We start from the raw sequence: 22,573 nt of genomic DNA on the forward strand, positions 1-22,573 counted from the left end.
ACAATGCAAACCAGACGCGCCTAAAATAATATTAAGAAATCAATTGAATCTGAACCATGTTCATCAACGAAATTTAATGCATAAAAGGAACAATACAATTCCTCCCACATCGTCCGAGGCGCTCTTCAATAGCAGCACGGTAGCGGTCGTGTATGTCTGTGTGTAGTGTTGTGTGTCGTGTTGTCTGTCGTGTTGTCTGTAGTGCTGTGTGTTGTGCTGTTGTTATGCGGAATCACTGAGGTATTTTCTGAAAGCGCCACGGGGGCTTTTACTTTGACACTCCGTGTTCTCCACCGGATGTCGGACACAAGCGGGTTTTATATATCCGGTCTCTGACGTCACTCCGCGTTTCCATCGTGTTGTTGTCGTACAGCTGAAGAAGAGTATAGATAAAGTGTTAAGGGCCCAAAGATGAACGGACTCGTCAAACCCGGAGATGGAGACTCGTACGAGCTGGAGGAGCCCAGCGACGAGGAGCGGGCCAGCAGGTGAGACTAGCTGCTAGCTGGACTGCTAGTCAGGATGCTAATCACGTTGCTAATGCTAACATGTCAACAACAGGAGCGTAGCTGGAGGGAAGGACTGAGATCCTTTAAACTAAACCGATTCAGTACGTGTGGAGTGAGGCGTGGCAGACGGTGGAGTCTCCACGAAACCAAACATGACTATCACATGACTAACATCACATCACACTGACCCCCCGCTGTTACATCACATCACACTGACCCATTTTGGTCGCTATGGAAATGAATTCAAAGCGAAGAGGAGCCGATGGAGGAGTAGATTCAAGATCATCCCAAGTTCTGCTCAACTTAGTTTCTAAAACTGTGTGTGTGTGTGTGTGTGTGTGTGTGTGTGTGTGTGTGTGTGTGTGCGCGCAGCTCTGAGGACGAGCTGGAGGTGCTGCTGAACGGGACGGCGGACCAGAAGCGGCGGCTGATCCGGGAGTACCTGACCGGGGAGAGCGAGGCGTCCAGCGGGGATGAGTTCGAGAAGGAAATGGAGGCGGAGCTCAGCGGCACGCTGAAGACCCTGGAGACCACCTGGGGTCCCCTGGCTGCAGGTACGAAACACTATATACGCACATCATACACACACTACACACACATACCTCACACCTGTGATGTGACTGCTGTGATGGGATGTGACTGCTGTGATGTGACGCCTGTGATGTGACTGCTGTGATGTGACGCCTGTGATGTGACTGATGTGATGTGACTGCTGTGCTGTGACGCTGTGCTGTGACGCCTGTGATGTGACGCCTGTGATGTGACGCCTGTGCTGTGACGCTGTGCTGTGACGCTGTGCTGTGTCGCTGTGCTGTGACGCTGTGCTGTGACGCCTGTGATGTGACGCTGTGCTGTGACGCTGTGCTGTGACGCCGTGCTGTGACGCCGTGCTGTGATGTGACGCTGTGCTGTGACGCTGTGCTGTGACGCTGTGCTGTGACGCTGTGCTGTGACGCTGTGCTGTGACGCTGTGCTGTGACGCTGTGCTGTGACGCTGTGCTGTGACGCTGTGCTGTGACGCTGTGCTGTGACGCTGTGCTGTGCTGTGACGCTGTGATGTGACGCCTGTGATGTGACGCTGTGCTGTGACGCTGTGCTGTGACGCTGTGCTGTGACGCTGTGATGTGACGCCTGTGATGTGACGCTGTGCTGTGACGCTGTGATGTGACGCTGTGCTGTGACGCTGTGCTGTGACGCTGTGCTGTGACGCTGTGCTGTGACGCTGTGCTGTGACGCTGTGCTGTGACGCCGTGCTGTGACGCTGTGCTGTTGCAGTGGGGCCATCAGAAGGGACGGCCTCCCAGTCCGCGCTCCCAGAGGCCAACATGTACGACAAGATCTACTTCGATTCGGACTCAGAAGACGAGGACACTCCCAGTAAGGACCGACACATTCACCAGTATCCACTGGCTCACTGGTAGTACTGAGGACACTCCCAGTAAGGACCGACACATTCACCAGTATCCACTGGCTCACTGGCAGTCTGTGCTGATAAGTTCTGCTGCTGGTATTTTACCTGTGGCGGAGCCTTCCGGTAACCATGGTAACCAGCAGCATCCACAAAGCTCTAACAGGAAGTGCTCCCCCCACCCACCCAGGCAGTTCCACAGGCAGGAAGCGGAGGCAGAGGAGCGTTCAGACCAATGAGGAGCTGTTCTACGACCCGGACGAGGACGACCGAGACCAGGCCTGGGTGGACTCTAGACGCAGAGCGTGAGTACTGCAAGTGGACCGGGACCGGGACCTGTAGACCCGGACCATGTCCCTGTAGAACCGGACCATGGCCCTGTAGACCCGGACCATGGCCCTGTAGACCCGTAGAGCCGGACTACGTCCCTGTACAGCCGGACTACGTCCCTGTAGAGCCGGACTACGTCCCTGTAGAGCCGGACTACGTCCCTGTACAGCCGGACTACGTCCCTGTACAGCCGGACTACGTCCCTGTACAGCCGGACTACGTCCCTGTACAGCCGGACTACGTCCCTGTAGACCCGGACTACGTCCCTGTAGACCCGGACCACGTCCCTGTAGACCCGGACCACGTCCCTGTAGAGCCGGACTATGTCCCTGTAGACCTGGTTAACACTCCCGGCTCGTACCACTGGAGGCCCAAAGCTGGCTTGGAGGGGGCCTCCCTCCAGGTGTTCTCTCGGGGGCCTCCCTCCAGGTGTTCTCTCGGGGGCCTCCCTCCAGGTGGCCTCCAGGACCCATGACCACCCGTCTGTCTGAGTGGGTCCAGCCTGTACCCGCCAGCCTGTCCTCACTGCGTGTCTCTCTGCAGGTACAGCAGGAGACCCGGCTCAGGGAAGTCCCGCTCCGGTCCAGGTCTTCCGGGGCTCCCCAGCAGCGACGCGGTGCTCAACTGTCCGGCCTGCATGATCACTCTGTGTCTGGACTGCCAGAGGTGAGGACACCCCACTACCACAGGGGGGCGCCATGGGGCCCAGGAGGTAGCGCGGGCTGGCTGGTCACCGAGAGGGTGCTAGTCCGATCCCCGGCTCCTCCTAGTTGAGTGTCGAGGTGTCCCTGAGCACGACCCCTCAACTTGACTGCTCCCGACGAGCTGGCTGTCGCCTTGAATGGTTGACGGCTCCGTCGGTGTGTGAATGTGAGGCCATATTGTAAAGCACCATCAGTGGCCACTGGTTAGAAAAGTGCTGTATGACTGCAGTCCATGTACCACTTCCTGTCCAGCTGATGTGTATATTAACATAGTAGGACCAACAGCATGCTCCTGCATATATAAACCCATAGCATAATAATGTTTATACAAGGCCTCTCACCTGCTGAGATGCGCCCTGGTGGCCATTTTGTACTCCCACTGGTGTCTAAGCCCACCGTGATTACACGTTTATCATTTCATTATTAATAATAGCACACATCGTACAATAATAATACATGAGAGGTTCCCAAGTGCGGACATGTTGGTTCTGTCCCCAGTCCCACCATGTTGGTTCTTTTATATGATATGATGTGCTATTTTTCTTTTAATAATCATTGACCGAGTGAACCTTACAAGAATACCAAATGCCCCGGTGCTCTGACTGATGGCTAAATGACGCCGCGGTGTTGGTTCCGTCCCCAGGCATGAGAAGTACCGGACCCAGTACCGCGCCATGTTCGTGATGAACTGCTCGGTGAAGAAGGACCAGGTGCTGCGGTACAAGGCCCTGCAGGAGAGGAGGAGAAGGAGGCCCAAGAGGAGGAACCCCCGGAACAAGGGGCAGCGGCAGCAGGAGGAGGAAGAGGAGGAGGAGGAGGAGGAGGAGGGGGGGACGCCAGGAGGAGCAGCAGGCCAGGAGCTGGGAGGAAGAGGATCAGCGCTGGAAGAGGCCCCGGCCCCCAGAGGAGGCGCCCCGGGGCCCAGGGGGATGGCCGGGGAGGAGGTGTACCACCCGGTCCAGTGCAGCGAGTGCTCCACGGAGGTGGCGGTGGTGGACCAGGAGGACGTCTTCCACTTCTTCAACATCCTGGCCAGCCACTGCTGACCCCCCCCCCCCACACAGACCACGGACCCCATATCTGACCCGGGATTGGTCTCTGAGCGAGGCATCGCCCTTTGCCCGTTCTGGGGTTGAGGGTTCCATGCTGGGGCTCAGTGAGCAGGGGGGTGACTTGGTGTCTTGGTGTGCACTGCCACCTGGTGGCTAGTCTGTGTACTGCAGACAATAGCGTGGTTCGTCAGGGCTATGAACGTTGAGAGCAGATAGGCCCACCGACCGAGGCGAGGCCTCTTTTCATTTCAGTCCACGGGGCCGCAAGGGTTTGCGTTTCATTTTTTGTGGACTTTTTAACCGCCTTCTGGAAGGGATTTTAACATGTTTTTTGTATCTGATCGCTGCCTTGTTTACTAAATGATCTGATATAGTTTGTGTCCTGGTGTCATTATTGATCATTGATTTAATTATCAGGACCGCTTTGACCAGAAACTGTTTGTAAAATAAACAAACGTTCCAGAACTATTCCCCTAATGGGTTTTATTAATGTGTACTACAGATTGAGTTTAAAGAACACGCATACGTGGTATATAAAATGGGTAGTTGTAGAGTTAGTTATTTAGTGGTTTGGATAGCCTTTCTTAGTTGAACATTGAAAAAATATATATTTTCACTGGGGAAATTACTAGGTTAGAAGCAGCCCAAATATAAAGGCATCAGCCTTGTGTTGAAATTGTACGTTTTAATATTATATTTGTATACTGGTTAAATAAACCAGTGTATGAATTCCCTTTTGGGCGAAAAATACTACTTTTACTTTGAAATCGCGCTCAACTGCTGTCGTAATTAAGCAGAGCGGTTACGGGAAGTCCCTCTGATTGGTGATTGGCCGGACGGCAGTACCATGTGACCGCGCGTCGTCCCCAGCAGGGAGCATCCGGAAGAGCAGAAGGTTGTAAGATGGCTTTAGGAGACTGCTGGAAGCAGCTTTCCTGGTTCTACTACCAGTACCTCCTGGTCACGGCGCTCTACATGCTGGAGCCATGGGAGCGGACCATCTTCAGTATCCTTTTCCGCTTCGAAACCCGTAAGATAAGGCTACAAGCCGAGCAAATATGCTAACTACCGTTAGCCAGGTGAGCTAAGGCGTTAGCCTCAGTACAGGTTGTTCCTCCACAAGTTCCAACCGCCGTTTCGTCACTTGTGTGTCCTCACACTAAGACAGGAGTGATGCTGTGTGTCCTTTAGCCAGGAGTGATGTGTCCTCACGTTAAGACAGGTGTGATGTGTCCTCACGTTAAGACAGGAGTGATGTGTCCTCAAGTTAAGACAGGAGTGATATCCTCACACCAAAACAGGAGGGATGTGTTCTCACGTTAAGACAGGAGTGATGTGTTCTCACGTTAAGACAGGAGTGATGTGTCCTCACTCTAAAATAGAAGTGATATCGTGTGAACTCGACTGGGGTAGAGTTATTTCATAGTTGTAACTTAAATTATTTACATGTGGATGTTATTAAGTCCTACATTTAGATGTTAATTAGTCCTACGTGTAGATGTTATTTAGTCCTACGTGTAGATGTTAAATAGTCCTACGTGTTGATGTTATTGATTCCTACATGTAGATGTTATTTAGTGCTTTATGTAGATGTTATGATTCCTACATGTAGATGTTATTAGCAGAAAGCCATCAATAAGTACAGAAGAACTCCAGTAGAAGCAGGTGTAGGTGAAGGGCGAGATGCTGGGGAGCAACAGGAAGTTGGTGTGTGTTGTTTCCTGTGACCACGCCCTCCCAGACTCCCTGCTGGTGTCAGTGGCCGCCATGGCGGTCTACACCGGCTACGTCTTCATCCCCCAGCACATCATGGCCATCCTCACCTACTTCCAGCTGCTCCAGTGACCCCCTCTCCCTCGCTCTCCCCCCTCTCCCCCTCTCTCACCCATGGAGGGTGTCGGTCGGTCGCCCTGGGTGTCCAGCTGGATGCCGTGAAGACGCCGCTTTGTTTTCTTCCTTCCGTCTGTAACTCGGTGGTTCCACTGAAGGCTTGAGCTCCGCCGCCTGACGGAACTCTGCTCTCTGGTGGGAGGGGCCGGAGGAGGAGCCTCAGATGATTGACAGCCCCCTGCAGGGTTATTGTTTTATAAATGTCGACGGGCCACGCCCACCTGCTCCTGAACTCTGCTTGGTTTGGACCGACCCACTGCAGACCCCCGTCTCCCCGGCCAATGGTTTTTCCTCGTTGCGGGGGGGGGCGCGGAACTCCCTGACACTCCCCCGTCTCAGCCGGGACACGCCTTAGAGATCCTTCTAGAGCCCGCTGTGCCTTTTCAATAACCGGGTGTAGACATTTTTCTAAGTGTTTCCTAATTGGTTTGCTCCGGAAGTGTAAATTCATCACTACATACCTTTAACGATGTTAATAATAAACTGAGGTGATTTCAACTTTTAATAAAAGGGTTATTTAACTTGACTGAACGCGTTCTCCTCGGCCACCGGCTGGTGTTGTTACCGCAGGACACCACTAGAGGGCTGCAACACGCCTCGGTGCGTTTTTACAGTTTGACGTGCAGATGGGGTTTCAGGCGCGTTCAAACGAGACGGCTCGCCAGTGATGACGCTCACTCGTGTTCCCGACGGCGACCGTTCATGTGCACTTGGATAACAGCCGTTTGGGAATCTAAAAGTTCTTCACTCGATAAAAAACAGTCAGAACTGAACAGAACTTAGTAAGATTAGTTTCAAGTTTGCATGCCTTAATTTCCTTATCACCTACTATCCTTTTGCTGTTATTTATGAGAAGCACATACAGTATAGCCACTGATGGAAGGCAGTACTTGCCCTTATCTAGTGCTGGTTTACCAGTACACAACGTTTAAAACTGAGCAAAGTCATTCCAACAGACGTTACGTCGATCAATGGTAAAATATGTGATATGATGGTTGATTCTTTGATATTGAGTCAAATGTTCATGTTCCTCCATGTTCATGCGCGTCACAAGTAAACCATACGAAGTAGAATCGTAACAGCGTCATGAGGTGGCGTTCACGCGAACTTTCCGTGGTCGAGAAAATGTTTTTCCCCATAATTTCCAGCGATGTGAACGCACCATTAGATGGTATAAAGAGGTCATTCAGCAGCAGATAGGGGTTGGAGGGTACACAGGTCATTAAGGAGCAGGTGGGGGTTAGACAGCATGGAGACAGGTGATTAAGAGCCGGTAGGTGTTAAGACAGTACAGAGACAGGTCTTTTAGGAGCAGGTAGGGGCCACAGGTCATTGTGCCGTACAGAGATCGGTTTCGGCCACTGCCCCGAACATCCAGTATCGGTCGGGCTCTAGTTTAAAGGGGTTCAAGGCGTCTGAAAGTGCTAATGCGTTTACTCCTTCTGAGGTCTCCGCCAAACCAAGAACACCAACGCACCGCCAGGGGGCAGCAGCGCGCAGCTGGGAAGTAAGTGGCTCTGGTAGTTGTCTGAAGGCCGTTCATTCTAATTAAGTTGAGTCGAACAGGACGAAACGCAGTGAAGGGAAATGACAGCTTCGGTTTTGTGCGTTTTATAAAAAAAATAATGGCATAAGTAAGAGTAGGCATGGAAGTGATGTCGTATTATTTGTGGCACTTATCTTGAGATTTAAAGCATTTCAAAACTCAGTGGAATGAAGACAGTATAATAACAGGCCTAATCGGTAATGATAACAATAGTAATCAGATTCTATGAATGAATTATTAAGAATAAATAAATAATTATGATTATTTGATGAATAATCATAATGGAACTGTACATGTTAACAGGTGGACATGAATGATATATTTATCAACTTAAAACGAAAAATAATATTAAAATCACTCGAGCAGATCTTAAATGTGGCTAGCTAAGCATGTCACAAGACTAACTTTGGCCGCCATTGCTCTGCTTGAGCACACACACTGAACTCAGAAAACTCATTCAACCAAGAAACAGTTTTCTCGAGCAGTCACTTAAAGCTTTCTTTGTTCTGCTACATATGTGAATTCAATGATTTACATGCAAGTGGTTTATTTTGACTACTTCTATGACAAGATGGGTATTTTGTCCCGTAGAAGTAGAAAGTGTAGAAAGAATGAGAGTAGTGCAAGATATTAAATCAGTCTCAATGCGATACAAACAATTCAATGCACTACCTCAATTATGTCACAGTTTATCACTTGCAAATCTCATAGCTATTTTCACACAATCGTATAGATACTCTTAAAGGCAAGATTATTCCTGCCGCCTTGTAGGGCTAACAGTTCTGGAGAGGACTGAGTGGGACAGGATCTAGGTCCCCCACACCCAATGCCTGTGGCTTCAATGTCCAGGTGAATGCACACGTTGTGCGCTGTGTAGCCGTCTAGATCAACGGTAGCTTACTAGACAGGGGGAAAGTAGGATTCATGATGTCCTGAGGGATCGCCTAAAGTGTGTGCAGTGTTTGCGACCTGACTCCACCCCCCTACTTTACTAAGGCCCAATCCCATTACTACCCCTTACCCTTACCACTCCCCCTTGTTTTGAAGGGGTAAGGGTACGCCTTCCCCCTCCCCCTTACCCCTTTAAAAGAAGGGGGAGGGGTAAGGGATAAAAATGGGATTGGGCCTAAGATTCGGCTAAACAGGTGAAGCGCCCCTACCCCCAGGTAAGTAGCCCAATACAAAATGTCTGTCCTTTACCTCTGATGTTTACTCAACATGCAACACAGCTTATATTTCAGAGAAATGGTTCCAAAGACACTTGCCAACGTTCAACACAGTATAGGCCTACATACATTTCTTCCAATCCACATTAACATTTAAACCGGGAAAACATAAAACACATTTCCATGCTAAATCACCAGATTTAACGTTTAACGTTGCATTCAACGTTCGAATCACAATCACAATCCAATTATATCTATATTATAACGCTAATAACACTCGGGCAAGAAAGACACATACTGTGGCGACTCCTCCGGGGTCGCGTAGGGGATCCTGGGAGTTAGTGTTTTCAGTTGATGAAAGGCTTTTTTGACGTTCTTGTTTGTTACTAGGTTAAGTGGGGTTAATGGGTTCGGGGTGTTATTTAGTTGTCTGTTGTTCAATGTTAACATGTGTGTTTATCGTTTCCGCCACCATCACTGACAATGTCATGTTTGTTCATTGGGTCTGCTGTTTCCTTATGCATCTGTGGTGTGGAATAAAAGTAGGCTGCAGGTGTGCGGTGTATGGGACATAGAGCTACAGTTGAGTTAAAACCTGACTCTGTGTACTTCTTGGTTGCCGCTACAATACATTTGTTCCAATCAACAGTAATATTAAAACCGGAAAAACATAAAACACATTTCCATGCTAAATCAACAGATGTGCATGTAACGTTCGAATCACAACCCCAATCCAATTATATCTATATCATAACGCTAATAACACTCGGGCAAGAAAGACTCAATAAGTGGGAGGGGTTATCTCCTCTGAGCCATAGAGTGGGAGGGGTTATCTCCACTGAGTCATAGCTGCTCATGTTACAATGGGGCGTCTTTATTAGATTTTATTTTGTGGTATTGTTGTCACTCATGAACGCTTCAACTTCGCATATCATTGCGGATCTGGCCAAGGCGACTCTTGACCAATAGTCTATGAATGGAGTTTGTTTTATTTTTTCTAAGTCATTAGTACTGTGATATCAAATAAATCCCGTGGTCGTCCGAAAGAGAAAGTGACTCTTTCCTCCGCGTGGGTTCAGACGAGGCGACGCGGGCTGGATGTCGGTTTACTAGACTGAACATTTATCAATTACTGCTGAAGTCTAATGTGACAGGATATATACACACTGTAGGTCCTCTTGTACCAGGAAAATACGTAGATGTGGTCTGTGTGAGTGAGTGAGTGAGTGAGTGAGTGAGTGAGTGAGTGAGTGAGTGAGTGAGTGAGTGAGTGAGTGAGTGAGTGAGTGAGTGAGAGAGAGAGAGAGAGAGAGAGAGAGAGAGAGAGAGAGAGAGAGAGAGAGAGAGAGAGAGAGAGAGAGAGAGAGAGAGAGAGAGAGAGAGAGAGAGAGAGAGAGAGAGAGAGAGAGAGAGAGAGAGAGAGAGAGAGAGAGAGAGACATTAGGACCCAGAGAGAGAGAGAGAGAGAGAGAGAGGGTATGTTTGTTTTGTGCAAGAGGAGTCAAAGGAAAGTGAAAGTCAGAGAGACTACTGCGTTCTGATATCAGATGTCTCATGCTGATGGACAAAACACACACACACACACACACACACACACACACACACACACACACACACACACACACACACACACACACACACACACACACACTTGATGATTTAAGAATTTAAGTTTGTGCGTAACCCTGGACACCGTGGGCGGTGAGGCTGTCGTGTCTCTGGAATCTCCCAGCACCATTACAGCTCATACTTCACTGGACTCCATTTTGTGTGTTGGCAGTTTAGGTGTTATGACGCTGGTGACGCTGTTGTCTCTTCACCCTGCTCCACCTAGGGAACGCAACACAACACAATGATGATTTCACTTTAGTACACAACACAAGGATGATCTCACTGTAGTACACAATACAACACCATGAAACATCCAGACTTTTAGTGCACAGCACAATAATCTCACCTTTAGTACACAATAAAATACGACCTGACTTTAATGACTAACCGAATTGAAAGTTAGTGCCAGGGTCAAAGGTTTGTTGTCAACATTTACAATACAGTTCATTACAACACAACACAACACTGCAAAACAATCTTGATAAACTATGACCAAATCCATGTTTTTTATTGTGGTTAAATCAGACGCCGTGTGCAGTGACCACAGCTGCCATTCGGTGGTTCTTCTGACGTCAGGAGACAAGATGGAGGCCGGTATTGTTGTGGCAGTTTGTTCAGTTGGTGTTGAGGCGCTCCAGCTACCGGGGCTTTCCACAGCCAACACTCAGCACACCATGTGACCCAGGCAGCCAATCAGGTCGCCCAGGCAGACTGTCTCCAAACCGGTCAGATCAGTCCGGGGCCAGCAGCCGTCTTGGTTCTACACACTAGCTGGGTGGGGAACTGAATAAGGATTTAAGGTGCGTTCACTCTCCTGGTGATGACGCTCACACTAGCGTGCTCCCGACAGCGACCGGTTGGGAATCTAAAAGTTCTTCATAGCAGGGTTTTTCATCCGATAAAAACCAGTCAGAACTAAACTGAAATTAGTAGGATCAGTCTCAAGATAGCATTCCTTTATTTCCTTGATGCCTATCACCTACTATCCTTTTGCTTTGATTTATGAGAAGCACATACAGTTTTGCCACTGATGGAAGGCCCTTATCTAGAGCTGGGTTACCAGTACACAACATTTAAAAATGAGCAAAGTCATGCCAACAGACGTTACAACGTCAATCAATAGTAAAGCGTGATATGATGGTTGATCTTTTATATTGAGTCAAACATTCATGTTCCCCCATGTTCATGCCCCATGTGACCCAGCCAGAGGACGGGCTCTGACCTCTGACCTCCCACCTGGAGCCCCATGTGACCCGGCCAGAGGACGGGCTCTGACCTCTGACCTCCCACCTGGAGCCCCATGTGACCCGGCCAGAGGACGGGCTCTGACCTTTGACCTCCCACCTGGAGCCCCATGTGACCCGGCCAGAGGACGGGCTCTGACCTCTGACCTCCCACTGGAGCCCCATGTGACCCGGCCAGAGGACGGGCTCTGACCTCCCACCTGGAGCCCCATGTGACCCCGCCAGAGGACGGGCTCTGACCTCTGACCTCCCATCTGGAGCCCCATGTGACCCGGCCAAAGGACGGGCTCTGACCTCTGACCTCCCACCTGGAGCCCCATGTGACCCAGCCAGAGGACGGGCTCTGACCTCCCACCGGAAGCCCCATGTGACCCTACCAGAAGATGGGCTCTGACCTCTGACCTCCCAACTGGAGCCCCATGTGACCCCGCCAGAGGACGGGCTCTGACCTCTGACCTCCCACCTGGAGCCCCATGTGACCCGGCCAGAGGACGGGCTCTGACCTCTGACCTCCCACCTGGAGCCCCATGTAACCCGGCTAGAGGACGGGCTCTGACCTCTGACCTCCCACCCGGAGCCCCATGTGACCCGGCCCGAGGACGGGCTCCTGATCAACTCTCATCATCACATCCCTCATGATCACCGAGCGTCGTGTCCAGGAATGTTTTAATAAAGCGCTGAGAGCAGAACGCTGGGACTCCTGTGAGCTCATTACACCAAACATACACAACGCCTTTAGTTTCAGGACGTTTTCATCTACAAGCTTCAGTTAAAACCCCTAAACAGCATCGCTCTGGTACATTGGAACTCCACTGAAAAGGTGATGAGTGATCAGTGACTTTTCCTTTGTTTTTCCTGACCTTCCAAGCCCTCTAAGACTTCCACTGGTGTGACATAAAACACAGTCTTGGATCAAGTGGAGAAGATTCCGTTAAGCCTGTAAAATGTGCGCTGAAAAGTTAGAGTCTACCACAACATGAAATAAGCAGACTGGAATTGGGAGTTGGAAACTTTGTTGACAGCAAAAAGAAAAAAACAGCTTGTAATAATGTTAATTATAAATCCCACAAAACCAGTGTATTCCAGCAACTCTAAAATATTTTCCAAAAAGACTGATGTGATGATGATTATTTTATGTATATCTATATATATATATATATATATATCTATATATCTATATATCTATATATATATATATATATCTATATCTATATCTATATATATATTACATAGTATTAAATAAGGATTAAATAGGGACAAGAACAGTCTGGATTACGGCCCCTTAATAATCCTAATAATATCATATTAAACGTCTTAAACATTATAAACCCACACGTTAAACCAACGTTATGCGGTGAGCAACCGCATCCTAACTAAGATGGCCGCTCATGAGGGAGATCATGTTGCCATGGTTTCAAAGCATCAGTTACAGATCGGCGAGTCAACCAATTACTTTTATTACAATTACTACTTCCCTCTGTCCAGGACATATTTCAAAGCCGCTGCAGGAATAGGGCCCAGAAAATAGTGAGAGACCCCTCTCACCCTCTGAACAACTTCTTTAAGCTCCTACCCTCCAAGAAGCGCTATCGCAGCTTAAGATGCTCCACCACCAGGCTGCGGAACAGCTTCCTGCCTCAAGCTGTCAGGATGCTCAATGCACCAGCGTCCTAAATCTTCCCACTGGACTTTATCTATTATTTATTTATTCATCATTGGGACGTTTGTTTGTAATGTATGTGATCTTGATCCCTGAGAAACGCCTTCTCGTTTTGTTGTTCGATCAACAAAATGACAATAAATTTGATTTGATTTTACTCAACAAATTATCAAATGCACAATTGAATGGAATATGACAGTGATTTTAGTTGGTAATAATCACTTTGTTATACTGTAATAAGAGTAGATAATGATTTCATTTATTTAAGCTTTCTTAGGGATTAATTGTTGTTTTCCAGATCAAAGGGAGTCAGAGTGTTGTCGTTGAGTCTGAGGCGATCTGAGCCCCACGCCTGATGGTCAGGATTATGAATGATGATCAATCCTCCAACGAGAAGCCTCTTCATCATTCAGCTCTAAACACCAAGGGAGCACAGGTCAGCTTCAACCATCTATCAGCACCTCACTGCTCACTACCTCATCATGAGCCCACAGCATGATAGGGCTTGTACCGTTGGACTCCTTGGAGCCTCTTTCATATGGCAGATCGTTTGTGTAGATAGCATGAGGTTAAAGAGATTGTTGAAGCATTACTGTTAGCGTTTAGCTTCTACCGGGAGTTAAACGCATAAATTATGTAAGAAGCAGCTAGCCTCTAGCATATAAACAGGGTCCCCACACACAATCACCCGATCACAATCATATTTCAAATCCATAAATCTTTTTAGGGTTAAAAACCAAGTTGTGACCAAACTAATACTGATACAATATCACTATCACTGATGAATACTGTTATAATATTACTATCACTGATGAATACTGTTATAATATTACTCTCACTGATGAATACTGTTATAATATCACTATCACTGATGAATACTGTTATAATATTACTCTCACTGATGAATTATTACTCTCACTGATGAATACTGTTATATTATTACTCTCACTGATGAATACTATCACAAAATTGCTATCACAGATGAATACATTTCCAAATTGTATCATCACTGATGAATACTATCACAATATTACTATCACTGTGATGAAGCACAAAATATGTAACTAACTAACTAACTAAGTATATATATATATATAAAGGGACGCAGCGAGGGGACAGGAAGTAGGGGCAGCTGGGGGTCAGGGGTCAGCTCACTCACCGTTCCTCTTCCTGTACCAACAGACTCCCGCCAGGACCAGAGCTCCAACCAGGAGGAGGGCCCCCGCCACAGAGCCAGCAGCGAGGAAGGGCCCCGGGAGACCTTCAGGGGAATCAAGAGCAGGAGATCAGGAGGAGGGCCCCAAGGAGGTGGAGGAGGGGTGGAGGTGAGGTGAGGTGGAGGTGGAGGTGGAGGTGAGGTGGAGGTGGAGGTGAGGTGGAGGTGAGGTGGAGGTGAGGTGGAGGTGGAGGTAAGGTGGAGGTGAGGTGAGGTGGAGGTGAGGTGGAGGTGAGGTGAGGTGGAGGTGAGGTGGAGGTGAGGTGGAGGTGGAGGTGAGGTGGAGGTGAGGTGGAGGTGAGGTGAGGTGAGGTGAGGTGGAGGTGGTGGAGGTGAGGTAAGGTGAGGTGGAGGTGGTGGAGGTGAGGTAAGGTGAGGTGAGGTGGAGGTGGAGGTGGAGGTGAGGTGAGGTGGAGGTGAGGTGGAGGTAAGGTGAGGTGAGGTGAGGTGTGTCCCCTACCTCCGTCCCTCCCAGTCTTCCCCCAGTTGGTCCTGATGAGGGCGGGGTCCAGGGGGGTGGGGATGTCCTCGATGCCTTTCAGCTGGACCACACACTCGTACCTCCCCCAGTCCTCCTGTGGGACGGCCGTGAGGTCCAGGTCCACGCTGACCTGGAAGGTCCCGTCGTGGTTGGGGAGGACCTCCCCGGGGTCCACCTGCTCATGGAGCTCCTGGCCGTCTCTCCTCCAGAACACCACCACCCTGTCAGGGTAGAAGCCTGTAGCATGGCACACCACTGGGGAGGAGGGGCTCCTCTGGAGCAGAGACACCCGCGGACGCTCTGGAGAGAGAGGGGGGGGGGGGGAGAGGGGTGGGGGGAGGGAGAGAGACAGAGACAGAGACAGAGACAGAGACAGAGTCCGGTCGTCTGTCTGTGGTTTCTTTCTACAACCGACACAGAGCCCCCTCCCCCACCCCAACCAAAACCCAGGGAGGAGGTCCCAGAATAATATCAGAACAACATTTGTTGCTCTATTTTTAATTTCTGATTAATATCTTATTATTCTTAAGGCACTGATGGAAGCATTCATCACTAATAAAACAAGAAATCATCGGCTGAACACACGAGAACATTCAGTTGGATCCACTGAGTTGTTTATTGCAATTATGCTTCACTAACAAATGAGACAGAAAAATAGTCCCTTACATGTACACAATAAACACAAGGACTAAAACAATAGAAGCAGCAGACTTTACAAATCATCAACAGGTGAGCACGTATCTTTAATAACTGAACATGTTCTGCAGCCACTTGGTTTCAAACAGAACCCAAAAAAATCAAGATTCAGCCTAAAGTAATTTACAACATGCAACATTATCCCATAGACCACTTGGTTATTAAGAATAAAACATAAAATCTGCTTTAAATCAGATTGTAAATCAGGATTATGACAAAAATGATAATTTAAGAGCCCTTAAGACCAAAACTGGTGAAGTCTGAAAATATACAAAGATGAACCATCAATAGGTATTTTATATACATTACAAATAAGAAATGTGCTTATCTAACTATGGGAGATCTTAAAAGTATTTTCATGGTTGATCATGCTATACTTTAAAGAACAGACAGACAGACAGACAGACAGACAGACAGACAGACAGACAGACAGACGCAATGTAATTGTGTGTAAACACAGACACTGAGTCATCAGTCCTCTCTGTGTGTGTGCGCGTGTGTGTGTGTGTGTGTGTCCTCCTCCCCCGCGCCCGTTTTCTTTTTCTACAACCGACCCCCCCCCCCTCTACCGCGGAGGGATCACAGAGACGCTGCCCCCCCACACCTCTACCCCCACCCCCGGGAGGAGGTCCTCCTGGGTGAAGGAGGAGCAGAAGGTGTGGAGGTGTGTCAGTGTGTCTGAGGACCCTCCTCCACCTGGGGACACTCTGTAGAAGGACAGAGAGCCAGCAGGCCGGTCCAGATACACTCCTACTCTGGTGGAGCCAGCGGGGGGGAGACGGAGGGCTGTCTCTGTACCGTTGTACCAGGCAGAGTAACCACCATCATCACAATAAAGACTCCAGGACTTGTTGTTCCCTCCAAGCCCGCTGTCACCACCCCCTCCTCTCCTTGTGATTCCTCTGTATGTCACTCCTATACCAACCCGTCCTTCCCACTCTACCTCCCAGTAACAGCGGCCAGTCAGAGCCTCTCTACCCAACACCTGGAGCAGGGAGTCAAATCTGTCTGGGTGATCCGGATATGACTGGTCCACAACCCGCGTCACCTTCCTGTTGTCCTCAGACAGAGAGAGTCCTCTGTGGGCCGTGTTGGGGTCCAGTGTGAGGTCACAGGCATCTGAGGGAGAACCAGACATGATGAGCTGCTGAACCGCTCTTCATCCTCATCATCATCACTAGTGCTGTTCTCCTGCGCTCTGTGTACATATACATAGATATGAACACATACATACATATACATATGTACACATTCATAGATACACACACCTCAACAACAACGTTATGAAAACAACGACAATATTATGAACAGATCAACAACAAACATCAGCCCCCTCAGCCCCTCCCCCTCACCAACCCCCGTCAGCCCCCTCACCCCCGCTTCCCCTCCCCCTCACTGCGCCCCTCAGCCCGGTCACACCCCTCCCCCCTCAGCCCCTTCACCCCCCCTCCCCCTCCCCCTCAACCCCCCCCACAGCACCCTCAGCCCCTTCACTGGCCCCTCAGCCCGGTCACCCCCCCTTCCCCTCTCCCCCTCTCCCTCAGCCCCTTCATCCCCCCTCCCCCTCCCCCCTCAGCCCGGTCACCCCCCCCACCTCAGCCCCCCCTCAGCCCCCCCCCCCCCCTAGTCCTCCCCCTCAGCCCGGTTGCCCCCCCCTCAATGTAACAATGTAATACCTGCTGGGTTTTATACAAGTAGGTTTAACTGTGATGGTCGACAGTATTAATATACGGAAGATACATGAGGTCAGCCATCATCTTCATTTCCAGTAGGATGTGACCTCACTTCCTGCTGTGTGGATGGACTTCCCGTCTCAATAGTGAGTGTGTGATGTGATGAATCAAACAGACACTTACATCTCTGTGGAGCTGGTTTCAGCATCCACACTCCACCGTGCTCCACACTGGAGGGGAAACAAAGTTAGAGCAGCATGTTGAAACATTCACCTTCATCATCTGTTGTCTCATCACGTTCCACACAACGTGAGTGACAGCTGCCTCTTCAAACCACTTCATCTAGCAGCGACATGAATCCTAGTAGGAGACTTTGTCCCTGAGTGGTGAGCTTTCCTCTCCATACCTGAGAGTGTCCAGTCTCCAGAGTGGATCCTCCAGTCCAGCAGAGAGCAGCGCAGCTCCAGAGTCTCCTGGGTGATTGTAGCTCAGGTCCAGCTTTCTCAGATGGGAGGGGTTGGAGCTCAGAGCTGAGGCCAGAGAAGCACAGCCTTCCTGTGTGACCAGGCAGCCAGACAAGCTACACACACACACACACACACACACACACACACACACACACACACACACACACACACACACACACACACACACACACACACACACACACACACGTGTGTAAAATCCTGTGTTTTTCCAGTCTGCCAACCACTTAGTGAACGTCCTACTCCAAACACAGGTGGCGTTGCCTTGATGACGTAGAAGGTCCTTTTATGAAGCACTTCCTGGTCCATTGAAGGGACCATATTTGTGGATAAAGAATTAGCAATTAAGATAATGAGTACTGGATATTAGGGGGTTACAAAAAAATGTAAACGTTTACACGACCCCTACTTTTTCGTGTACACGGTTAACCGTTTCTTTATTAATTAATGGACCGCAGTCGCGCTATAGGGGGATTATTTGTTTATCGATGCGCGAGCAGAATGATCGCAAAAAATAACTTTTGTTTGACCGGTTGCCGTGGTTATCTCCATGTGGTTCATTTGCAGTTGCGGTGTTAATTAGGATGTTTTCAGCTTACTGTTACATTAAACTGTAATAAGAAAACGCGGTTATATGCTAGTATAGACCCTATAGTATCGGTGGTATAAAGGCTGGGACGGATTTCAAATTATAAATATGTACACTTTATGTTGAAAGTATAGACCGTCGCTATTCCCATTGAAACGAATGGTGCGGTGATTATTCTTCAAAACGAGAGCTGGTAAATTGGGAAAAATGAATTAAACTGTAATCAGACAATGCGGTTATATGCTATAGACCAGTGGTTCTCAACCTTTTTGGAGCAAACCTGACCTTACCCTGATCCTCTGGGCCCCCCCCCCCCCCTCCCCTATCATTTATTTTTAATAAACTAACAACCCCACTCACACTCGTGTTATATTGCTTAAAGCTATTAATGCATCGTTTTTCATTGATTTTGCGGTGGTCACTAGTAGCAATGAATGCCCTCTGAGTCGGTTTTGGTGAAAAAAATATTATGTCATGAAAGTCATGACATGCAAATGTCTCACTTCTGATTGGCTAACGGCACTGTCCATCACTGTAATAAACCCAATTAAACTTCCAGAGCGACGAGAGAGAGAGACTAGAGAGACAGAGACACAGATAGACGAGACAGAGACAGAGACAGAGACAGAGAGAGAGAGAGAGAGAGAGAGAGAGAGAGAGAGAGAGGCCTCGTCTCCCGTCATCCTTGACCGGGACCACGGCACTCCCGCGATTCCCGCCGTGCCCCGTGAACGAATGAATGAATGGCCCGGGTACCAAGGATACCGTGGCCCGGGCAACTTGGGCCCCACGAAAACAGATTGCGCACAGAGGGGGGGGGGGTTGTGTTATGTTACGCAGGGGTTACCAATTTGTTGATATTTTCATCTAGTGTTGAACAGTGCACAATGAACAGTGAAGGTAACAAACTCTTAAAAAAGAACGTGAATTTGAACAAGTGAAAAATTAACTAATAAAATATAATAATATATTGAACTAAACTTGAAGTAACATCTATCAAGTGTAAACATGCACAATATGTCAGTTTGGCGCGTTTGTGAGGCCACAGAATAGGCTACACTTCATTTTAATCGGTGGGAGCCCTGTGCTTGTTTCCCTGCAACAAGAAGGTTCCATCTGGAGGTGATGGAAGACAGTGTTTGTAATGTCTAATCGATTGCAGAATTTTGTTTTAGTTGCAGTCATTGCTGAAAACCCAGCCTTGCATAGGTACGTGGTGGGAAATGGAAGCAACGTTAACAGCGCTTTTACGGATATCTCGGGATAATCCGCTTTGGTTTTGATCCAAAAACCGGCCAGAGAGGTTTGCTCAAACACACTTTTACGACCACCATCATTTGCTATTTCGATCAATTGATCTTCCTCCTGCACGACAAGTGGTTCGGGACATTGACAAATAGGTTGCAGATCCACTCATTTGTTCGCCGTGGAACTTTGGAGGATGGGAAGTGACGTGTGTCCCGATAGGACTCACTATATTGATGCACCTAGCCGTTCCAGAATCACTCCAGAATCATGCTGTGACCCCATGCTGTCAACAAGGTCACCACATGTATCTTACGATAAAGTGAATTGCTTGCTTTATAACTTCTTGTGTATCTCTTATGATAAAGTAAATTGATTGCTTTATAACTTATTGTGTATCAAATATATTTTATGATAAGGTAAATTGATTACCTTATAACTTCTTTAATGCTTACGTATATTTTATGATAAGGTAAATTGATTACCTTATAACTTCTTTAATGCTTACATATATTTTAGGATAAAGAAAATTGGTTTCTTTATAACTGCTTGTGTGAAAGTAAATTGCTTACTTTAGATTTTCTTATGTGTTAAAACTATGTGCCCTAAAATGTCTTACCGTAGAATCAACTGTTTACATTATATACCCTTTTATGTAGTAAATTGAATGCTTAAACATGCCTCCTTGTGGAGAAACATTGGAGGAATACAAAGAACATGTGTCCCTTTAGACCCCATGATGTATGAACACTCGGCGCATGATAGCATGTGCACAACTTCAAGCTTCTTGTGTTGCCCCTCGGGCAAAATAAGGGAAACCCTGCAACGTTTATCAAAAGATCGTTTGTTATCAGGAGAGTAAAACAGGGAAATCTGCAGAGAAAGCTCACTCTTTCTTTTTGGTTCTTCTGCTGCTGGTGGTGTCGTGTGCTCTGCTCTGCCCTGCTCTTCTGCTTCCAAAAAACTGTGGCCTTCATAGCAATAGATTTTCATCTTAGGGACTCTGACACCGTAGCGCTCGGTTCAGACTCTATTTTCTTTTTAGTTTAGATTCAGAAATCCAACCACGGACTTCATCTGAGAGTACGTTGGTAACTCAGTTTTAGAAATCCAGCCTTGGGCTCCACCCGATAGGACGTGGGTACTTAGAAATCCAGCCTCAAGAGCCTCTTGAGAGAAAGTTGGTACGTTTAATAGGAATCTTCTCTAGCACTAGCTTAGTCTCAAGCGTGATTAACTCAACAAAGGCAACTCTCGGGGTTGTGCGGTGTACTGGGGCACGAGAGTTGCGTCAACGTTAAAACCTGGGCTCCACTTGGGAAACGTTGTTAAAAACCTCAGTTTTAGAAATCCAGCCTTGGGATCCACCCGAGACAAACGTTGGTACTTAGACTTAGAAACCCAACCTTGGGATCCACCCGAGATGAACGTTGGTGCTTTTAAATAGGCCATTTTTCATCTATATTCTTCTTCTTTTACTGTCTTTTCTTTCAATTAGGATCCCCCCCCCCCTTAGAATTAGCAATAGTTTGGGTTAAAAGTCCTGTTCATTTTTATCTATTTTCTTCCTCTTTTATTGTCTTTTCTTTTCAAATCTATACTCAGTTGTAAAAGTTATTGTGTTTATTGGACCTAAGAATAAATCTACCTGACTACATTTGTAGTAGGTAAACTCAATCGTTCGAGTCCTTTTCCCTGTCGACTCCTCGACACAGGCAAAGCAGAACGACACACGCTCTCCCAGCTGATCCCCTCACGGTGAGTGGTGCATAGTACAAGCAATGGTTGATTGTGACTGACGTGTATAGGGGGTGACCGGGCAAAAAGATACATCATCATTTCGTATTAACTATTATTATTTCGGGTCTGAATTCGTATTAAAGTAAACTGTTGTGAAGGGACTTAACAGAGTGACCTGGGTCGGACCGGATTAAGACTGAGCCGAGCTGGACCGAGCGCCTCCGTGAAACCGACGATTCACGGAAACAAGCGGGCTCGACCTGGGTTGGTCCCGGGGAGCGTACGTGCGACACCCAGACTCACACACACGAAACACAAAACACACCCCTGCGGAGCGGTGTGTGTGTGTGTCGTACGCGACCGTTCCCAATAAATCACAGCGAGTGCGGTGCCCAACACTCGACAGAAGTGAGGTTCGAATTCATTTGAAAGCGAACAAGGTGATCGCGCACCAGCTGCGAGAGAATGGGCCCTGCCTCAGTCTCTCCCAAAATCCCCACTAATGTTTGGAACATATCGAATACTCCCCTGTCCACTCGTTATCCCCACTAATCAAGCTTGGCTTTAAATGCAGCAATTTTATCTGCGAGTTTAAAGACAGTCGTTATTCTTATGATTTACTAACCAGTTACACATGTACACGTGTACCCGTGCACACCCCCACTGGATATATTAAGCTTTAAAACACGTTTTTTTAATATCCTTCCAGAGACCCTCTAAAATGTTTCTGTTGAGGCTTTCAGGGGGTCTGAGGTGTCCAACTAGGGGTAACACCCTCCAAAGACCCCCTGCACTAAACTATCACCGTCCCGTATACGGGGGACAGTGGGGGGGCAATATAATTATATTCTGAGCTCATTTTTATTTTTATAATTGATAGGTTGCAGGCATATGGATGTATTACAATATCCACCTAATCAAAAGGTGTTACATCTCCAATGATACAGAATCACGGATGTGGTCATCACAGGTACTGAGTTATAAGCTGAGTTATATAACCATCCTCTGATGTGGAACTTGTGGTGTAACTGTTTGACCATTGAGTAAAACTGACCTGAGAGTTTCCAGTGTACAGTGTGGACTCCCCAGTCCAGCAGAGAGCAGCTTCACTCCTGAATCCTGCAGATCATTGGTACTCAGGTCCAGCTCTCTCAGACTAGAGGAGTTGGAGCTGAGAACTGAGGCCAGAGCTTCACAGCATCTCTCTGACAGATGACAGCCATTCAGCCTGCACACACATAACACAAGATCATCCGACAAGGTACCCCTAAGGTGTATTCGAGACCTGTTACAGAAGTGGTACTGCTCCTCAGTAGGGAGACTTAGTG

The 22,573-nt window shown here is 48.1% G+C and overlaps 4 protein-coding genes across 4 annotated transcripts in view; 2 read left to right on the plus strand and 2 right to left on the minus strand.

The window, feature by feature from the left end:
- Positions 1–304: 304 nt before the first annotated feature.
- Positions 305–4,380, plus strand: eapp (e2f-associated phosphoprotein). The gene is made up of 6 exons (XM_030357178.1): positions 305–488; positions 882–1,063; positions 1,785–1,886; positions 2,108–2,222; positions 2,791–2,913; positions 3,595–4,380. The coding sequence occupies exons 1-6, from the start codon at positions 412–414 to the stop codon at positions 3,995–3,997; spliced, it is 1,002 nt and encodes a 333-aa protein (XP_030213038.1). The 5' UTR covers positions 305–411; the 3' UTR covers positions 3,998–4,380.
- Positions 4,381–4,839: 459 nt separating this feature from the next.
- sptssa (serine palmitoyltransferase, small subunit A) lies at positions 4,840–6,419 on the plus strand. Its single transcript, XM_030357418.1, has 2 exons — positions 4,840–5,009; positions 5,745–6,419. The coding sequence occupies exons 1-2, from the start codon at positions 4,907–4,909 to the stop codon at positions 5,846–5,848; spliced, it is 207 nt and encodes a 68-aa protein (XP_030213278.1). The 5' UTR covers positions 4,840–4,906; the 3' UTR covers positions 5,849–6,419.
- Positions 6,420–10,077: 3,658 nt separating this feature from the next.
- LOC115544457 (uncharacterized) overlaps positions 10,078–22,573 on the minus strand; it is a 993,561-nt gene continuing 981,065 nt past the window's right edge. The window contains exon 30 of the mRNA XM_030357421.1: positions 10,078–10,435. Within this exon, the coding sequence (XP_030213281.1) occupies positions 10,394–10,435 (42 nt within the window). The 3' untranslated portion in view covers positions 10,078–10,393. The remainder of the gene's footprint in view (positions 10,436–22,573) is intronic.
- On the minus strand, positions 14,243–15,085 carry LOC115544494 (BOLA class I histocompatibility antigen, alpha chain BL3-7-like; the record flags this gene model as incomplete). Its single annotated transcript, XM_030357491.1, has 2 exons — positions 14,243–14,381; positions 14,797–15,085. Coding segments are annotated over 2 exons (399 nt in total), but the record flags the coding sequence as incomplete, so codon positions are not given.

The sequence above is a fragment of the Gadus morhua genome, chromosome 5 (assembly GCF_902167405.1).
Source record: "Gadus morhua chromosome 5, gadMor3.0, whole genome shotgun sequence".
Lineage (NCBI taxonomy): Eukaryota > Metazoa > Chordata > Actinopteri > Gadiformes > Gadidae > Gadus > Gadus morhua.

Coding starts and splice junctions, on each gene's coding strand:
- eapp (XM_030357178.1), top strand. CDS start 412: ATGAACGGACTCGTCAAACCCGGAGATGGAGACTCGTACGAGCTGGAG. Junction 489..881: donor GACGAGGAGCGGGCCAGCAG/GTGAGACTAGCT, acceptor GTGTGCGCGCAG/CTCTGAGGACGAGCTGGAGG. Junction 2,914..3,594: donor CTGTGTCTGGACTGCCAGAG/GTGAGGACACCC, acceptor TTCCGTCCCCAG/GCATGAGAAGTACCGGACCC.
- sptssa (XM_030357418.1), top strand. CDS start 4,907: ATGGCTTTAGGAGACTGCTGGAAGCAGCTTTCCTGGTTCTACTACCAG. Junction 5,010..5,744: donor ATGGGAGCGGACCATCTTCA/GTATCCTTTTCC, acceptor ACGCCCTCCCAG/ACTCCCTGCTGGTGTCAGTG.